This window comes from Podarcis bocagei (genome assembly GCF_964188305.1).
Source record: "Podarcis bocagei genome assembly, chromosome: 4".
Lineage (NCBI taxonomy): Eukaryota > Metazoa > Chordata > Lepidosauria > Squamata > Lacertidae > Podarcis > Podarcis bocagei.
The window spans coordinates 80,876,166-80,893,225 of record NC_138128.1 but is presented as its reverse complement, the minus strand read 5'-3'; the positions used below and the strand labels follow the sequence as shown (position 1 = coordinate 80,893,225).

Genomic DNA, 17,060 nt, shown 5'->3' with positions numbered 1-17,060 from the left:
ACTGCTGCTTAATTGCTGAATATACGGCTTAATTATGGTAGTCTCTACGCTGTATATACAAAAAGTATAAAATTAATTAAAATTAATCATAAAACAGAAAAACCTTTGCCAAAGAACTATGCACATAAATATATGTGCTTCGTAGGGATCATCATCTGAACAATTATTCGCAACTTTTATTTATTTTACTGGTATTGTATTCATTTCTAAAAATGCAAGTTCTTCAGTAGGGAAAACGTAACAGTAAGTAAAAAAAATTCATCCCACCTTACTGGTCAAATGCAATAATCCCCCTGCCACACACCTTTATACAGCTTGATAAAAAATAATCATGATATACCAATCCAAATCTAGCTGTTATTTTAAAGAAGTGTGGCCAGAACTGGCAGATGGGGATTGGGTGCTCATCCAACTGAAAAGCAGTGTAGCATGAATAGATGGCACCCACACTTAGATGCACATCAGATTTATGCCTGTGGTTCCTGATCCAGCAGATGATGCATATACCTAACCAGCCTACCATACAAGGAAGTCTCCCTGCATGTGCATTTCTCTTAGCTGGTTCAGTATATAAGTGGCTTGAATGTCAATTTCCCCTTTTTTTAGTGAAAAAATGTTTTGGGGGGGAAAAATGAGTGCTTGACTCAAAAGATGTAAAGGGTTCCAGGTGATGTCTCTGTTATTGCATACAAGTTATGAGAAGCTGAAGAACACACACACACACACACACACACACACACACGAGTCTCACCAAGTCACCTCAACAAACCTAAGCAAGCTTGCTAGCAGCCCTGAAGGACTTTATCACATGATCACAGGATGCGGTGCACATACACCTTTGAATGGCAATGTTCACTCAAATATTTTATTGGGGAGGCTGAAGGGACCTTGACCCCTAGGAATTGGCTCCCATGGCACATGGCATTAAGTGGACCTTTGATCCGATTCAGCAGGGCTCTTCTTACTTAAGGCCAATTGTTGCAAACATTTTTTAAAAAAAATTCAGAGTTGCACTAAGAGTAGCACAAAGGGGATAAATCCACCAGTGCAAGCATTTCTGCTTGTCCAACAGAACTATATACCCTCTATTCCCCCCCCCCCCAGCCATGCACTGTTCTGGAAATTCTCTGAATTCTCAAGAACAGGTTGGGGGGATAGGGTGGGGGAGTCCTGCTGCACTAGTAGGGATCGTCGCACAACAATTTAGGCAAATACAGTCCTTAATTCTCAGTACTGGGCAGCAACAGACAGCATAAAGTAAGCATGCAGTAAAGATCTCCCACAAATATTTTCCACAGACCTTTTATTTTTTTTATCGGCTTTTGTCTTGACTAATTGCAAAGTCCAAGGGGAAAAAATAAAGATAGAAGAAACAAAAATTCTGCATATAGTACATTTCAATGATCTTCTGCTAATTCATCTTTTTAATAAATGGCAATTCTCCTATGACAGAATGCAAGTCATTTGTTTTGGCTGTATTTTGCAACAAAAAGGCCTTCTGCATATCAAAAACCTCCAATTAATACACACAGTGTCAGTATGTGTGTATAAAGCAAAGTTAGCGGGAGTTATTGCAGCACGCTAATTTATCATCCAGAGAGCAATACACAACAGCCGCGAAAACAGTTCAATTATTTTTCTTTTTAAAAAAATTAGTCAGGGGGTCCCGTGCAAATCACTTGTCTGACAATATTCTGGTTGCTTTTTAGATTAGCATTGACAAGGAATCTATAAGAATAGAAATTTAAGGGGATTCACAAACCAAAAATGTTTCATTTGGGGGAGCATGTGGATGATGCAAAATATTGTATGCACAAACAGCTCTGAGTCCAGAATAAAGCTTTGTGTGGAAATGCCCTTAAATACCTATGAAGAAGCGGCTCCTTAGCTGCGTATTGTTTACAAAACGCTGTTATAAGCAAACAGCCTCAGCTGCTGCAGGTGAATTTCTGTACACTGACCTGATACGCTCTGATCAATGACTGCACAGCCAGATGATCTTCGACCAGTTTCTCAGCTTTCGCAGGTGACTTTGTCAGTCCATGGCTTTGGACAAGGGATGTTTTGCTTCCTGAAAGGTCCGGTAAAGGACTTTGAATGGCTTGTCCAGGAAGGGCTCCAGCAGTAGCATTTCGGAAAAATAAATCCCATGACTAGACAGGGTGGGGGGGAAAGAGAGAGGAAGAAGCGGGGGAAACAGGAAATAGAAAGCTATTATAGCCCTAAGAAGTTTGATAAGAAAACAATACAGGTGATAAATTCAATCCCTTCATTTCCTTGTCCCTAATTCTTTTTGCTATCCCTCTCTATTATCTAGCTCTTAAACCAATATTTCACTACCATCCCCACTCAAAGTACAGTGGTACCTCAGGTTAAGTACTTAATTCGTTCCGGAGGTCCGTTCTTAACCTGAAACTGTTCTTAACCTGAAGCACCACTTTAGCTAATGGGGCATCCTGCTGCTGCCGCGCCGCTGGAGCACGATTTCTGTTCTCATCCTGAAGCAAAGTTCTTAACCAGAGGTACTATTTCTGGGTTAGCGGAGTCTGTAACCTGAAGCGTCTGTAACCTGAAGTGTATGTAACCTGAGGTACCACTGTACTACGGGGCTCCTCTTTGTAGCTGCCTGGAGCCCTGCAAGAGCATGCTTCTTAGGGATTAGTGATACACTGCAACATTTTGTTGTAGGTCTCAGTGATAAGACAAAAATAGATCAAAGGTAAGTCTTAGGTAGCAAGATGGCTTACAAGATCCCTTTTTTAGACCTGGGGCTAACAACTACTGATTTAAACTAGTCAGTATACTAATAATTTTGGGGGGGAGGGACTGTGCTGTCAGAAAGCTCCCAAAATCATGGACCATAAGGAACACAATCTACTCACCTGTATTGTCCTATATTTTGTAAATGCCCCCAACATTTGGGCAACGTGCTTTAAAGTGCTGCTGCCTGAGTGCTGGAAGAAAGACCTGCTCCCTGCTGCCAGGCCCATTTCTACCTGACCTAGAGGGAGGGGATCAGACTCACCTTGAACAGCTAAAAGAGGATCCTGGGAGGCTGGAGGGACATTGCTGGCTCAACTCCTAGGGTTGGGGCAACTGGCTAAAATGTTTTAAAAGGTTCTAATTTTGGCTCCTCTGTTTCATTTTTGTCAGGTTGGTGTTGGTTAAATGTTTAGTTGGGGTTGGTGGTTACTTTAATCTGGGTATAACTATAAACTATTTGCTATTAATGTTATTGGTTTTTATTGATTAATTGGTTGGTTTGTTGCTTGTATAGGATATCTTGTTTTTTAATGTTTGATGTTTTGTTGTGTTTCATATGTTGTAAGCTGCCCAGAGTGAGGAAACCCAACCAGATGGGCGGGATATATTATTATTATTATTATTATTATTATTATTATTATTATTATTATTATTAAAGCGAGCAATAAGAAACAGCATATGAAGGTCACATCATCCATTCATTTTAAGTGCTTGGCAGGGGGTTGGACTCGATGGCCCTTGTGGTCTCTTCCAACTCTATGATTCTATGATTCTAAGTGAGAAAGCTGGCCAGGAAGGGTGGGAGGTGGGCAGATTATTTTTTTCCCTGTACCAATTTTAGGCTGGCACAGCAAAGCCCCCTTTCCAGGTGCTGGCCCAGTTTAAGATCCAGTAGAACCATGTCTGGCTCAGCTCTGGCTTTTTCCAAACCACTAACACCCCATATTTAGGCCCTCTATGGGCTGTAGAACACTGTTGGGTGTAGTGATTCCTCCACTGGACTTCCTGCGGCTGCAGCAGCGGTCTCTAGCAGTGGAACACCACCACCGGTACAGGCCAGCAGACAAGGACATCTGCCGAATCATCAACCCCTCCAACAGTGCAGATTGGGATTAGGACTGAAGCCTAGAGCCAGAATACAACTGTTTATAAAATCCAGTGTTTAGAATGGCTCCCCTGCTTTCGTGTATTTCAGTTATTTTTTCTTACTGCCCAGTGGTGATGACCAAAACACTCAAATGTTAGCTGTATGGCTTTTAACCATTATTACCGTTGAGTGTTAGGTATAATAACTTGATTATTATTTTTTTACCAAAAAAACCAGCACTCATCTCCAAGCAAACAATATCAAGGAAGTCATTACGCTCTCATGGTAGACTGGTTGCATACAGGAAAACATGGCAACTGTTGTGTATTCAATAGACAACCAAGCAGTTTTTTTCAATTAATCTTGTGATAGCAATAGCTGAGCCTTGTCAAGTCTCTTCTTTATGATCTATGGCCCTGACACCATTCTATGAGCAGAAATAATGACACCTTTCTCGGGGCTTGTATCATTTCATTCCTAGAGTCATTTCAGATGCTACTTTGCACTAGTGGAGCAAAGGATTAGTAGGGACAAGAGAGGAAAGAGCGAAGAGCACTGTAAGAAAAGCTAACCCAAAAGATCAGTTGGGGAAAAGGTAGTTCTAGAAAATGCTTTCTAGGTTCAGCCCAATCCGAAATCTGTTTACTCAGATGTTACTCCCACGGGCACCTATTTCCTGTTAAAGTGCTTAGGACTGCAGTCCTCTTAGTAGGTGTGAGAGATTCTATTTGCCTGTTGCCCAATGGCCATTATGAAACACGGGAACAGTAGAAGTACCTACAGTACCAAATTGGTAGATCTAAACTCCTGCTAGGGAAGCAGGGAGAAAACCTAGCACTAATATACAACACTAAAAATTACCAAAAACAAACTGAGATTAACATCAAAATACTATACGGATGGTCTTTGCAGATGGTCTTTGCAGGGTATAGAATTTTAGAAAATCGCAGTGAATTTTTCGATCTACTGCTGCAAAAGTGGCAACCTTGTTTGTAATTGTTTTATGGTTGTCTGCCAACAGATCAAAACATACACACACACACACACACACACCCTCTCTCTCTCTCTTATATGGCCAACGTAAGCTTTAATTAAAAAAAATACAATCAAAGCTTACATTACTGGAAGACATACAGAGAGTAGAATACAAATCATCTAAATAAAGTGAGGTCTAGCTCAAACATGAGGGACATAATTGGACAAAATTGTGCAGGGTTCCACACACTTGTCATTTTGTTTAAACTGGAGTGTTACACTTATGTGTGCAACTAGGACTCTATGGGCTGGGTATGCGAACACTGCATTTATTAGGTGTAGGTGCACCATTCAAATGAGCATATTGTGGAGCAGGATTGTTTTTGAATTGTCAGGCATCAGGCTTGAACGTGCCTTTCTCTGAACTCTAGAGGACTGACTTCCATGTATGTTTTCACAGGCTGGAGCTATAGCTTTGGACTGTAGCAGAAAATGCAGTTACATGCTAGCATGCAAATGCTGGTAGGGAAAACAATACAGTCAAAAATCATGTTTGACAAATCATTTGCTAACTGATTCAGCTGTATTTGTGTGATGCTTTGACCTATTCCTTTTAAACGAGCCTTAGCACTGCCAGACTCTTCATTACATGGGTTGACTCTTACTTGGCTTCAATATACAAAGTTCCTCTAACCAGCTTTATTGATAAAGGTAAAGATAATGGTACCCCTGACCATTAGGTCCAGTCGCGGACGACTCCGGGGTTGCGGCGCTCATCTCGCTCTATAGGCCGAGGGAGCTGGCGTTTGTCCGCAGACAGCTTCGGGGTCATGTGGCCAGCATGACTAAGCTGCTTCTGGTGAACCAGAGCAGCACACGGAAACGCCATTTACCTTCCCACTGGAGCGGTACCTATTTATCTACTTGCACTTTGATGTGCTTTCGAACTGCTAGGTTGGCAGGAGCAGGGACCGAACAACAGGAGCTCACCCCGTCGCAGGGATTCGAACCGCTGACCTTCTGATCGGCAAGCCCTAGGCTCTGTGGTTTAGACCACAGTGCCACCTGCGTCCCAAGCTTTATTGATACTTTTAATAAATCCAGTAACCTGGGCCAGGTGACAGAAAGTTACTCAACCTTAAAGCTCCAAGTGATTACAAGCCTTGCGTCTGACAACTTTTAATGAAGTGTTTTCAGTTTAGCTCTATACCATGCTTTTTATATCCATTTATCTCCACTGACGTTCATCCCTTAGCTTTATTAGCCCAAGCCATTTATTTCTGTCCTGTTAATCACCAGTTACAAAACACCTAGGACGATATCCAAAAGCAAGCCACAGCTTTAAAACACATCTATTCACGCAAGCATAGAAACACACATATGCAGAGACAGAGAGAGAGAATCAAACACCACAAATTATCACAATAGTTAGCAGTAACTTTTTAAAAAACCAACCCACTATCTTCTGCAATAGTGACACAGGAGGGACTATTGCACAGTCTGGCTTGCAGGCAGGAGTGACACAAACATCTGTATCAGTATATTTACTTAAAATATTTCTGAGCTGCCCTTCCTCAAAAGATTCCAAGGAGATGTTCAAAACCTTGAATAAAACTACTCACATATTTTTAACACACTATTTTTATTAAAGTAACAACAAGCAGGATAAGAAGCAGTTCTAACCAAAAGGCCATCTAAAATGCTGCCAGGAATACAAAGGTAAGCTGACACCTGTGCTTTTTTTCAAGGGGTACTCAAGAGTATACAGTACCGGCACCTGTGCTATGCTATGGCCTCCCATAACCCCCCATGGTGGAGAGGGAAATGGTGGGAAATGGCGGCAGAAATGAACCCATTCCATGACGGCTTCCTGCCTGCCTGCCAGGACACTGAACTGAAGAGACAGTTCTGAGGGTGCTCAAGTGTCCTATCCGGCCTGCATGATGAACTCCCGCCTATCACCAGTTGTTGCTACTGCTGCTGCTGCTGCTGCTGTTGTTAAATAATATTAATAAAGATGATATTATGAATATCCACAACAGAATATTGTTCACATCAGAAAAATACAAAATGAGAATACAAAATACATAATAAAACAAAAACAAAACTAGACCCCCCTCCCACAAACACATTTTAAAAGCCAGAGCTGAACGCCTGGCTGAAGAGAAACATTTTCATTTGGCACCTAAAGAGATATAATGAAGGCGCCAGGTGAGCGTCCCTGGGGAGGGCATTCCACAAACACCCCACTTGTGGCACACAAAGAAGGGCCTCAGATGATGACTGCAGGGTCTGGGGCAGTTTATATGGGGAGATCCTTGAGATATTGCAGTCCTGGTCCTACCATGCACTTTCCCCCTCCATTTGCTCTTGTAAGGAGAATAATATTTTTTTGTGAGCACTACTTTTGAGTACTTTCAAAAGCTGTCTATGTGACTACTTGGAATGAATGGTTGCAAGAACCCAATTTAATTCAGGCAAATTCACATATGTTCACCAATATAAAATAAATGCTTCAATTCTAAATATAAAAGAGAGCATGGTGGGCTTTACTTCTGAGTAGACAAGGAATGCACAGAGGTCTAAAACAGGAAAGGGAATTTTGCTCAGGGAAGCTAGGCTCAAGCCACAATATGTATCAAACTTCAGATTTCTAGCTGTGGAAATGTCCTAGTAAATTATATATATACACATATATAGCATTACCTTATGCACACTTTTTGGATTGTCAAGCCAAGCATAATACATTTCCTCAACGTAATTTGAATTACTTCCACTCAAGAATGGTTCTGTGGCTCCCGGTGAAACATAACTCCGACTTGGCAGAAATTCTTTTTTGTTTACATTTTTCTTCATCAACAAACAAATGCCACGATATTTCAGGGTAGCAGCAATCAGCCGCAAATGACTCATTTTTGTGTATTTTGTAGATGATTTTCTATTGAGAGAAAATGGTAAAAAGGAATTAGAAAAGCAGCCAACACTTAATGGGTATCTTGCAATTAAAGGCTTTCCTTTTTAATAGAGCATCTACTTAGAAACAGAATCTTGTCCTGGATGACAGAAATCCAATTCCTAAGAAATACTTAACGGTGAAAGCCATTGATTTTAACAAGAATTATTAGCACACAGCTTCCTGCAGGGCCGGAAGCTACACTTGAAATCTAATTCAGCAACATTAGTGTTTCAAGAAGACAGCGTTGTCATTGCTTCTGCTTAATCCCTAGTTGATCCCCAATAATTATTACAATAACACACTCTTACATCACTATCTATCCATGTACAGTGATGCTATCACTGTGATTATTTGGGCTGATAGTTTATTGTTCCTCACCAACAGATTTTTCTATATACATCCCACAATGATCACTTTTACACATGTTGCATAGTCTATCAAGGTAATTTTCAGCTAAATGAGAAATAGATCCTGTGAAATAAAAGAACTCCTGACATCAGGAATGCTAAAGAAATTACTTCATTCTGATGCGCAGTTTATAGAATTACAGTGGTGCCTCGCAAGACGAAAAGAATCCATTCTGTGATTCTCTTCGTCTAGCGGTTTTTTCGTCTTGCGAAGCAAGCCCATTGACGGATTAGCGGATTAGCGCTATTAGCGGCTTATCAGCTTATCGGATCAGCTGATAAGCGGCTTAGCGGCTTAGAAAAAGGGGGGAGGGGAAAAAACCCGCAGGAACTCGCAAGACATTTTTGTCTTGCGAAGGAAGCCCATAGGAGATTCGTTTTGCGAAGCACCTCCAAAACAGAAAACTCTTTCGTCTAGCAAGTTTTTCGTCTTGCGAGGCATTCGTCTTGCAGGGCACCACTGTATGTGTATTCCTGGGCAGCAGACAGGAAGTCAGTATTTAAAACATCTTGACAATAGCAATGGGCAGGTGAGCTGCTGTTGCTAAGAGAGAAGGAGGGAGCAAGGAAATGGGGAGACTGGGGCAATACAGATGTTACAGTGGAGTCAATCTGGTGCCCTTTGCAGTGCACCACCCTCTCTACAACACCACCTCTCTCCCAACTGATAAGCAACAGTGACCCACCTTTTAGGAAGCAAGCAACCAAAACAGCTCCAATCCAGCAAGCAAGCCACTTCTGACTAATGACCAGAACGTCACAGTAATTCTTCATTTTTATAACCTTGTACAGAATTTATTTATTTATTGCCAAATGCCATACAGCAGAACATCAATCTGATCACACATACTTTCACTAAGGATATGCATTGGAGTTTACTCACGCACCACACACCGCCCCCCAAAAAGGATGTTTCAGGTTGGAAAACTAAGCTAATCAACAAAAGGCATTGCTATACTGTCTCATTTAGATGCTCTTTTTTCAATCCGTCCTTTAAAAATGTCACTTTGCCATTTTTGAGAATACATATGGAAAAAGAAAACAGAACAACAGCAATAACGACTACATCAACCATAATGAAAAACAGTAATGAAAACATCCTGAGATATTAGGATCACTCCATGGTTGAAAGATTTAGTCTCTTACAAGTGGCTAGTTAATTCATAAATATGAAAACTCTGTTCTTACCTGCTCATCTTAATAGTCCCTCCTTCCCATTTGCTCTGCCCTTTATCTTCAAACCTCCTTAGCTATCACATATTCTTCCTTTCTGTTTCTGTTTTTCACTCCGCTGATCGTAACATGCATTTTCTTTAGCTACCTTGGTCTTATTTCCCTGCCTAACCCACAAATCTATTCCTGTCCTTACAACCTGCGGGTAGTTTTAATCTTTACATATATAATTTCAAACATTTTACAAACTTTAAACTATCTAGTGACGTCCCTTCTTCTCTTTCTATGATTCATATGACATATCATACTTTTACTATAACCATTCAAATCAGTTTTCCACTTTTACATCAATCAAACATTGTATACTCTGTTGACTTTATCTTAATGCTGCCATCGTTTTCAGCTCTTACAATTATTTTCCATATATTGAATAAATATTTTCACTCTTCTCTAAATATGTGTTCTTCCTGCTCTCTTATTCTGTGTGTTAAACCTGCAAGTTCTAGATATTGCAACATCTTAAGTGGCCAGTCCTCTTTTCAAGGGACCTCACTCACTTTCCATTTTGGGGCTAATAGACAACAGGCCACTGCTGTTGCATACATAAATAAACTTTTCTGGCACCTGGGGATTTCTGTCTGGTTTATTCCCAACAAAAGGACTTTTTTGGGAAGGTAAATTTAAACATTTTTTTCAAGTCATTATAGATCATTTCCCAATATTCTTACCCCTTTCTACATGTCTACCACATATGAAAAAAAGTTTCCAAAATGTATCTGACAACTGTATATCCAAGTTTTCAGAAGGAATGGGGCTGGAGAAGAAGGAAGGAAACTTCCTTCCACTCATTAGTATCCAATCCATAGCATTTTTTAAAAAATCTTTATAGCCAAAGGCTATTTCACATGATGAATTAATTTCCCTACTTGTTTCTGGGGTGATTTAAATACACAATATGAAACAGGACAAGAACAACAAAAACATTAGGAATTAACTTTATGAATAAATGTATTTTTTGAAAAATAGTTAAAATATTATTTACAGTGTAACTGTAAAATTAAAAGTTTCCCCCAAAAGGGAAATCTAAACCATCTTTCTGTGGTTATCAGTCAACTTAAAAATAAAAAAAATCCCTTGAGACTACAAAGTCATGTCAGTGACTTGTTACAAGAATTCTAAGATCTGAATATAAAATAAACATTCATAAATGTACAAGAAAAACACATACATAAGTATATAAACCACGTGTCTGAAAATAAACCGGGTCATGTGGCCAGCATGACTAAGCCACTTCTGGCGAACCAGAGCAGCACACGGAAACGCCGTTTACCTTCCCGCCGGAGCGGTACCTATTTATCTACTTGCTCTTTGACGTGCTTTCGAACTGCTAGGTTGGCAGGAGCAGGGACCAAGCAATGGGAGCTCACCCCGTCGCGGGGATTCAAACCGCCGACCTTTTGATCGGTAAGTCCTAGGCTCTGTGGTTTAACCCACAGTGCCACCTGTGCCCCATCTATGAAGGTACACCTCTTCAATTAATGGAGATATGAAACAGAAATCACTAAGTAGGTCAGAATGTAAAATGAGTGTCAAATCTGTTTAATCCTCAAATTTTCCTCAGTAAATCTAGCCTATTTTTTCCTGGTGTTTATTCTACAGCAGAAACTTGGGATGCAATTATAGATCCACTTTCTTAGGAGTAAGCCCACTGAACTCTGAACAGATATATACAGCGGTACCTTGGGTTACAGACGCTTCAGGTTACAGACTCCGCTAACCCAGAAATAGTACCTCGGGTTAAGAACTTTGCTTCAGGATGAGAACAGAAATCGTGTGGCATCGGCGTGGCAGCAGCAGGAGGCCCCATTAGCTAAAGTGGTACCTCAGGTTAAGAACAGTTTCGGGTTAAGAACAGACCTCCAGAACGAATTAAGTTCTTAACCCAAAGTACCACTGTAAATGATTACACTGCTCTCAGCAACAATACTCAACTATCTGAGACACATTGCATTATCCCATAAGAAAAAGTCAGAAATTCCTAGTTTATTCTGGTTTACTTAAACCACAATATGAATACATAGCATGCTGGGGTTTGCATCCCATTTGCTCAAGGTTCTGTCCTCTCTTCACATGTAGGTAAAAGAAACCAGAAAGCATAGGGACTGAATGCAGAATTCTGGTTTCTTGCTCCCAAACAGGCCAGGAATGGAAGTTTGCTCAAGATCAGCACAGGCAAAAGTTGAACCAGTTGTGTTACTCCACCTCAACCCAAAAATTAAACACAAATTTCCATCTGGAAACAAATGTTAATTAAACATGGGGTTTATCATAGGTTAAAAAAATGTATGTTTGTGTGAAAGAGAACTGGATTGCAGAAGAAAAGTGATTCGTATTTATCAAACTGCTGGGGTATAATAAAATAAAGTGGGACAATAAACAGCTGAAGGGCTTTAAAGTATCAGTGCATCTTCTTATGTATATTTATAATACTCCTTAAAACAACTAAATACAGCAATAACCTAGATAACCCCTGCTAAAGACACCATCTGACGGCACAAATGATCCTGTCAATGTCTAACTTACCTCTAACCTCTTGTTCTCAGTCAATTCCCCCCTAAGGAGAAGTTTGCAACAAACTAATTCTGGTACCAGGTATAATCTTAGGAATGATCTGATTCTTTTTGAACTCAGGTGGAACAATGGAACTACGTATGTCATAGGTCAACAAATTCCCTGAAACAGGTTTCAAAATGTACAAGCCCACATATTTCTGCTGACAGTTAATGCCTCTGGAAAACATGAATATTCGCATTTTCATGAACAGTCATAACACACCTCAATAGGCTTCACTAAAATTGAACTAAGGTGAAATTCACTAAAATTGGACTCATGGTGAATATTAACTTCTGGTATGATGAAAATCTACGGACCAGACCATCATACATGGAGCTGCCCTATGAATCACACAGCAAATAGGTATAAAATGGATAATGAATTCATTCACGTTATTCCATACAGAGCTTCATCACAAGGTGAAGATCAAGATCAGCACAGGCAAGAGTTGAACCAGCTGTGTTACTCCACCTCAACTCCAAATCACAATTTCTTATCATTGAGTCCCCCCCTAAAACAGATAGATCTGCTGGTAGTACTTATTATTAAACCAAATAAAATAAAATAAATGAAGGGATTCAGAGTGACATAGACCCAAGGTATGTTTTAATATCCCTGAATAAGCCATTTATAACTATAAATCCTATGAAAGAATCTTGTGTGTTGTTCTGTGGGTCTCCAAAATTTTACCAAAACAGGCAGTGCCAGAGTCCCCAATACCTGTCTCATAAAATATGGATTGAGAGTCAGAGGAAAAACTGGAGAATTTGCTAGCAACCTGGTATACCTCTTAAACAGAGACCTAAATCACATTGAAAATAGTGAGCTTAATCTTTTTAGAACTGAGACGGAGAAGAGATATTTTAACACAAAAGGCCACAGAGGTGGTATCAAATATCACAAGGAACCTTCCCAATACTGCTATCCTAAGTTTTTGGAAATACAGTGGTGCGTCGGGTTACATCCGCTTCAGGTTACACACTCCGCTAACCCAGAAATAGTGCTTCAGGTTAAGAACTTTGCTTCAGGATGAGAACAGAAATTGTGCTCTGGCGGCGCGGCAGCAGCAGGAGGCCCCATTAGCTAAAGTGGTGCTTCAGGTTAAGAACAGTTTCAGGTTGAGTATGGACCTCCGGAACGAATTAAGTACTTAACCCGAGGTACCACTGTAAGCTCAAAGAAAACAAGTGATATTTCTTTCAAATACATCTGTATGGCTAGGGTGCAGAAAAGGGTTGGGGAGCTTCTGTTGCCTTAGTTTAAGGTAATGGTTTGATTCAGATGTAAAAGAAAGCCATGTTTCCATGCTACACAAACAAGTCTCAGGCTCATAAGCTCCCCGATAATCTCTTATGCACCAAAGGAGAAGAAAACCAAACTAAATGCAGTTCCTGATGGCAACCAGAACTTGGACAGTTACAGTTCCCTTGGACCAAAGTTAAGTGCCAAACAAGTTTCAGATTCTGGCTCCTCCCCACCCCACTAATCATGGTCCAAGCAAATCATACCTTCATTTTACCAAAGCTTTGACAAATACCCACATCGGTCTCTACAGCCACAGAAGGTGCTGCAACCTTCCAACAGCTTGACCTCATCCCCAAAGGCACACTCCAACGCGGAACAAAGACCACAATGTGCTTAATTTTATGGGGTATCTAGGACCACTACAACTTACTCATTCAGCCTGGTTTTGTGTGACCAAAGTTAAGCTTTGAATGAGTGAAGATTTATTTGTTTTTAAGTGTTACTTATAGGCGTACATGTCTGTATTTTGTAACTTCTTCCAAGCTCTTGGGAATCCATTCACTAATTTTTCAGTCATGAGGCCAGGTCCTCTTATAGCTCAATAACTGGTTAAAGAACTGGAGGCAGGGGGTAGGAATAAAGGGGCAGCTTTCATAACTAAGGGAACTAAACATTGGGGTGCTTCTGGATCATAGAATCACAGAACTGTAGAACTGGAAGGGACCCTGAGGGTCATCTAGTCCAACCCCCCGCAAAGCAGGAATCTCAACTAAACCATAAATGACATATGACCATCAAAGCTCTACTTAAAAACCTCCAAGGAAGATGAGTTCACCACCTTCCAAGGAAAATCGTTCCACTGTCAAACAGCTCTTACTGTCAGAAAGTTCCTCCTGATGTTTAATAGGAATCTCCTTTCTCATAACTTGAAGCCATTGGTTCGGCTCCTAGCCTCCAGAGCAAGTGTAATCTTTATAGGAATGATGCTTTTTTACTAGTCATAAAGACTCTGAAATCAGGGAGCAGACATTTCATGGGATACCTAAATTATTGAGGATGGTAAGAACCCAAGCAAATGAGGAAGAGTTCCAAAAGGACTTTCCTGAATGGGAAAATGTACAACAAAATGGCAAATAAAGTTTGATGGAAGTAAATCCCTCTATTTGAGGCTAAGGAGCAGCAACCTGTTCAGAATCTGGACTCTCCAGAAGAGATACTGAGGCTGTGCTAATTGGTTCAACAAAAATGCCAACTTGTGTGTGGGCACTGTGTAAAGGGAAATACTGATAGGTGACATCCAATATTGCATAAATGGACTTTTGCTCAAGTGGCATAACTTCCCCTTCTCTTCCACACCACCCCCAGCTCTCCAGAAAAACTGAACATTCATGTGCTAGTACTGTATTTGGTATCTGAACAAAGGCAAAGGTGGGATACAAATGTAATAAATAAGACAAAGAGCTTTTAATAATTAAACTGTTTCTGATATCAATTTATGTGAAGTCACACAAGTCTATACCAAGTAATATTCCCACATATATTTCTAGAACAGATTTGGCAAATATATACTGAAAATCATACTTTAGTCTTTTATTAAGAATATATTAGACATGGGACTGTCTTTCCGATACGCACAGACAAATAATGTGTATATTTTCTTTTAGATTTGTGGGGATTCTTGAAAAACCACCTAATAAATTAACTGTTGCTTCCCCCATTTAACATGTTTAGTTATACACCCTCCCTTTTTCGCATTTATCACTTTTCTTCTTAGTAATGTGCTGGCGAGTTCACAGAGATAGCCGATGAAGCGGAGATGAAACGCAAGGTCCTGAATCATTCAGCCAGATACACAAGTGGCAGCCAGGTTACGTTAGCTGAAAATTTATGTACCTTTTAAAGCAGAGATGACCCCATCCATTTAGGTTTCATGCCTGGCTGGACCACGTCTACCAAAGTCCATCATCATCAACATTGCCTCCCTACTCCAAATACGTACCACCAACCGGTTCGGCCTGCATGGAGGCAGCCCAGCAACCCTAAGCTGCACCCACAGAACCCCAGTCCTCAATGACACAATTAAAACAGTGGTTTGATTGATTTCCCTCATCCGCTTCCAAGTCGGGTCAAACTGAAGGGCACCTCTGCCAAGGCAACTAGGCCTTCCTCTCCCAATTATCACTACAATGGAAAGATGCCTCCAAGTAAATGTTAGGGAACCATCAAGAAGACCTTTGCTTAGAGACCCCCCCTCCCAATTTTTGCTGATTAAGCAGCTGTGAAAGGGAAGATCATCCCATCCCTCCCTCATTCATCCTCATCCAGCCCCCTCAGCCCCCCCCCATTCACCCCCTCTCTCCCATTCATCCAATCCCCTCAGCTCCCCTCACCCCCTTTATTTCTCTCCCCCCCCCCCCCACGGATCTCTGCTGCTCTCCCCCCCCCCTGCATTCTGCCGTTGCCTTATGATCCCCCTGGCGACCGGCCGAGGCCTGAAGAGGAGGAGGAGGAAGCGGTGTGTGTGCGCGCGCGGGGGGGAGGGGGGTGTCGCTCCGTTACCATAGAAACCCCTGGTTCCTCCTTCTCCATCCCCCCCCCCCACGCCAGAGAAGGGGACAGACCTCGTTTAATTCCCCTTCCCTCCGAACGGAGAAGGGGGGGAGCGCAGAAAGAGAGAGGGAGATACCTGTTGTGTCACGTGAGGCGCGCGAGCCCGCCGCTCGCCGAGGGATGCTCGCTGAGGAGAACAAGAGGCCCGCCTCCTCCTCCTCGTCCGTCGCCCGCGCTGAGGTAAACGCGGCGGGGGCGGGGCCTGGCGGCGGGAATTCGCTGTCCGCGCGCGGGGCGGTGCTGGAGCGAGGAGGGGGAACCCGCGTCGGCATGCGCACGCGCCAGCCTGCCCGCCCGCGGGAGCGGAGGAACGTGTGAACTGGCCCACCACCGCGCGGGAGTTCACACTGCCGCTTCCACGCTTCCGAGGGATAAATAGGAGGACTCCTTCTTTTCCTCCTCGACGCCTCCGCCGCCTCCACGCGTTTCCCCCGTTTTTCCTACCTCTTCTCCCGAGACTACGGAGAAGTCGGTGCGCTTCAGTTCCTCGCGGTTGTTTCCTGCCTTTTGGGGGGGGGGTGCTGTTAAATACTCACCGTGAAGTTGTTACAGTAAGTGCCACGTTTTGAACTAGTGTTTCTAGAAAAGAATAATGGTTTCGGTCATGCTGCGTGCCCTTGAGTACCCCCAGAAGGAAAAAAGCACAGCCCCCCCCCCATAGGTGCGCCACTATGCAAGCAAAAATGATTGTTTATTTGTTTATTTTTACAAGCGCAGGCTCCACGTGTTTCTTTGAAGCACATATTTTAATTTTTTAAATTAATTTTCAATTACATTCCAATAATAGCTTCATTGTAACAATGCCAAATTATAATACAAGTACTAATACCAATCGGTCAAATACCAAATTATATAATTTAGGTGTATGTGTGTCCCCCGCGTGAGCTAGAATTGATGGTTTGATGATTTTCTTTATTTCTGCGTTCCAAAATCTTATTAATTTCAATTGCATTCCGGTCAAAATAATAATCCCTTATACAACAACTGCAATATTAATAACTTCCATTCATGTTGACACATTAAATGATTTATAAAACAACAAGTGAGGCACTCAAACTATATCCTTGTTCTTCCTGTGTGTGGCAATTATTCTGTCCGTGGTGTTTCTTTGAAGCTCTTGTGCACCGCTTCCCATCGCAGACGACCCCTAAAAATGGTTTACACGCAACAGTCGAAACAATACACCTGTGCAAGACCTCTGAACACCAGCAGTAAAATGACAGTGATCAAC

The 17,060-nt window shown here is 41.7% G+C and overlaps 1 protein-coding gene across 2 annotated transcripts in view; it reads right to left on the bottom strand.

Annotated features, from left to right (window-relative positions):
• The window catches only part of OGDHL (oxoglutarate dehydrogenase L), a 61,276-nt gene extending 45,247 nt beyond the window's left edge, over positions 1 to 16,029 (bottom strand). Inside the window, exons 1-3 of one of the 2 annotated variants that reach the window (XM_081190836.1) lie at positions 15,906 to 16,029; positions 7,532 to 7,763; positions 1,962 to 2,153 (exon numbers count right to left, since the gene is read on the bottom strand). In XM_081190836.1, the coding sequence (XP_081046962.1) occupies positions 1,962 to 2,153; positions 7,532 to 7,738 (399 nt within the window). In that variant the 5' untranslated portion in view covers positions 7,739 to 7,763; positions 15,906 to 16,029. Of the gene's footprint in view, positions 1 to 1,961; positions 2,154 to 7,531; positions 7,764 to 9,376; positions 9,500 to 15,905 lie in introns of those variants that run through there. The other variant, XM_081190835.1, reaches the window with a different exon arrangement.
• Between the last annotated feature and the right edge of the window lie 1,031 nt (positions 16,030 to 17,060).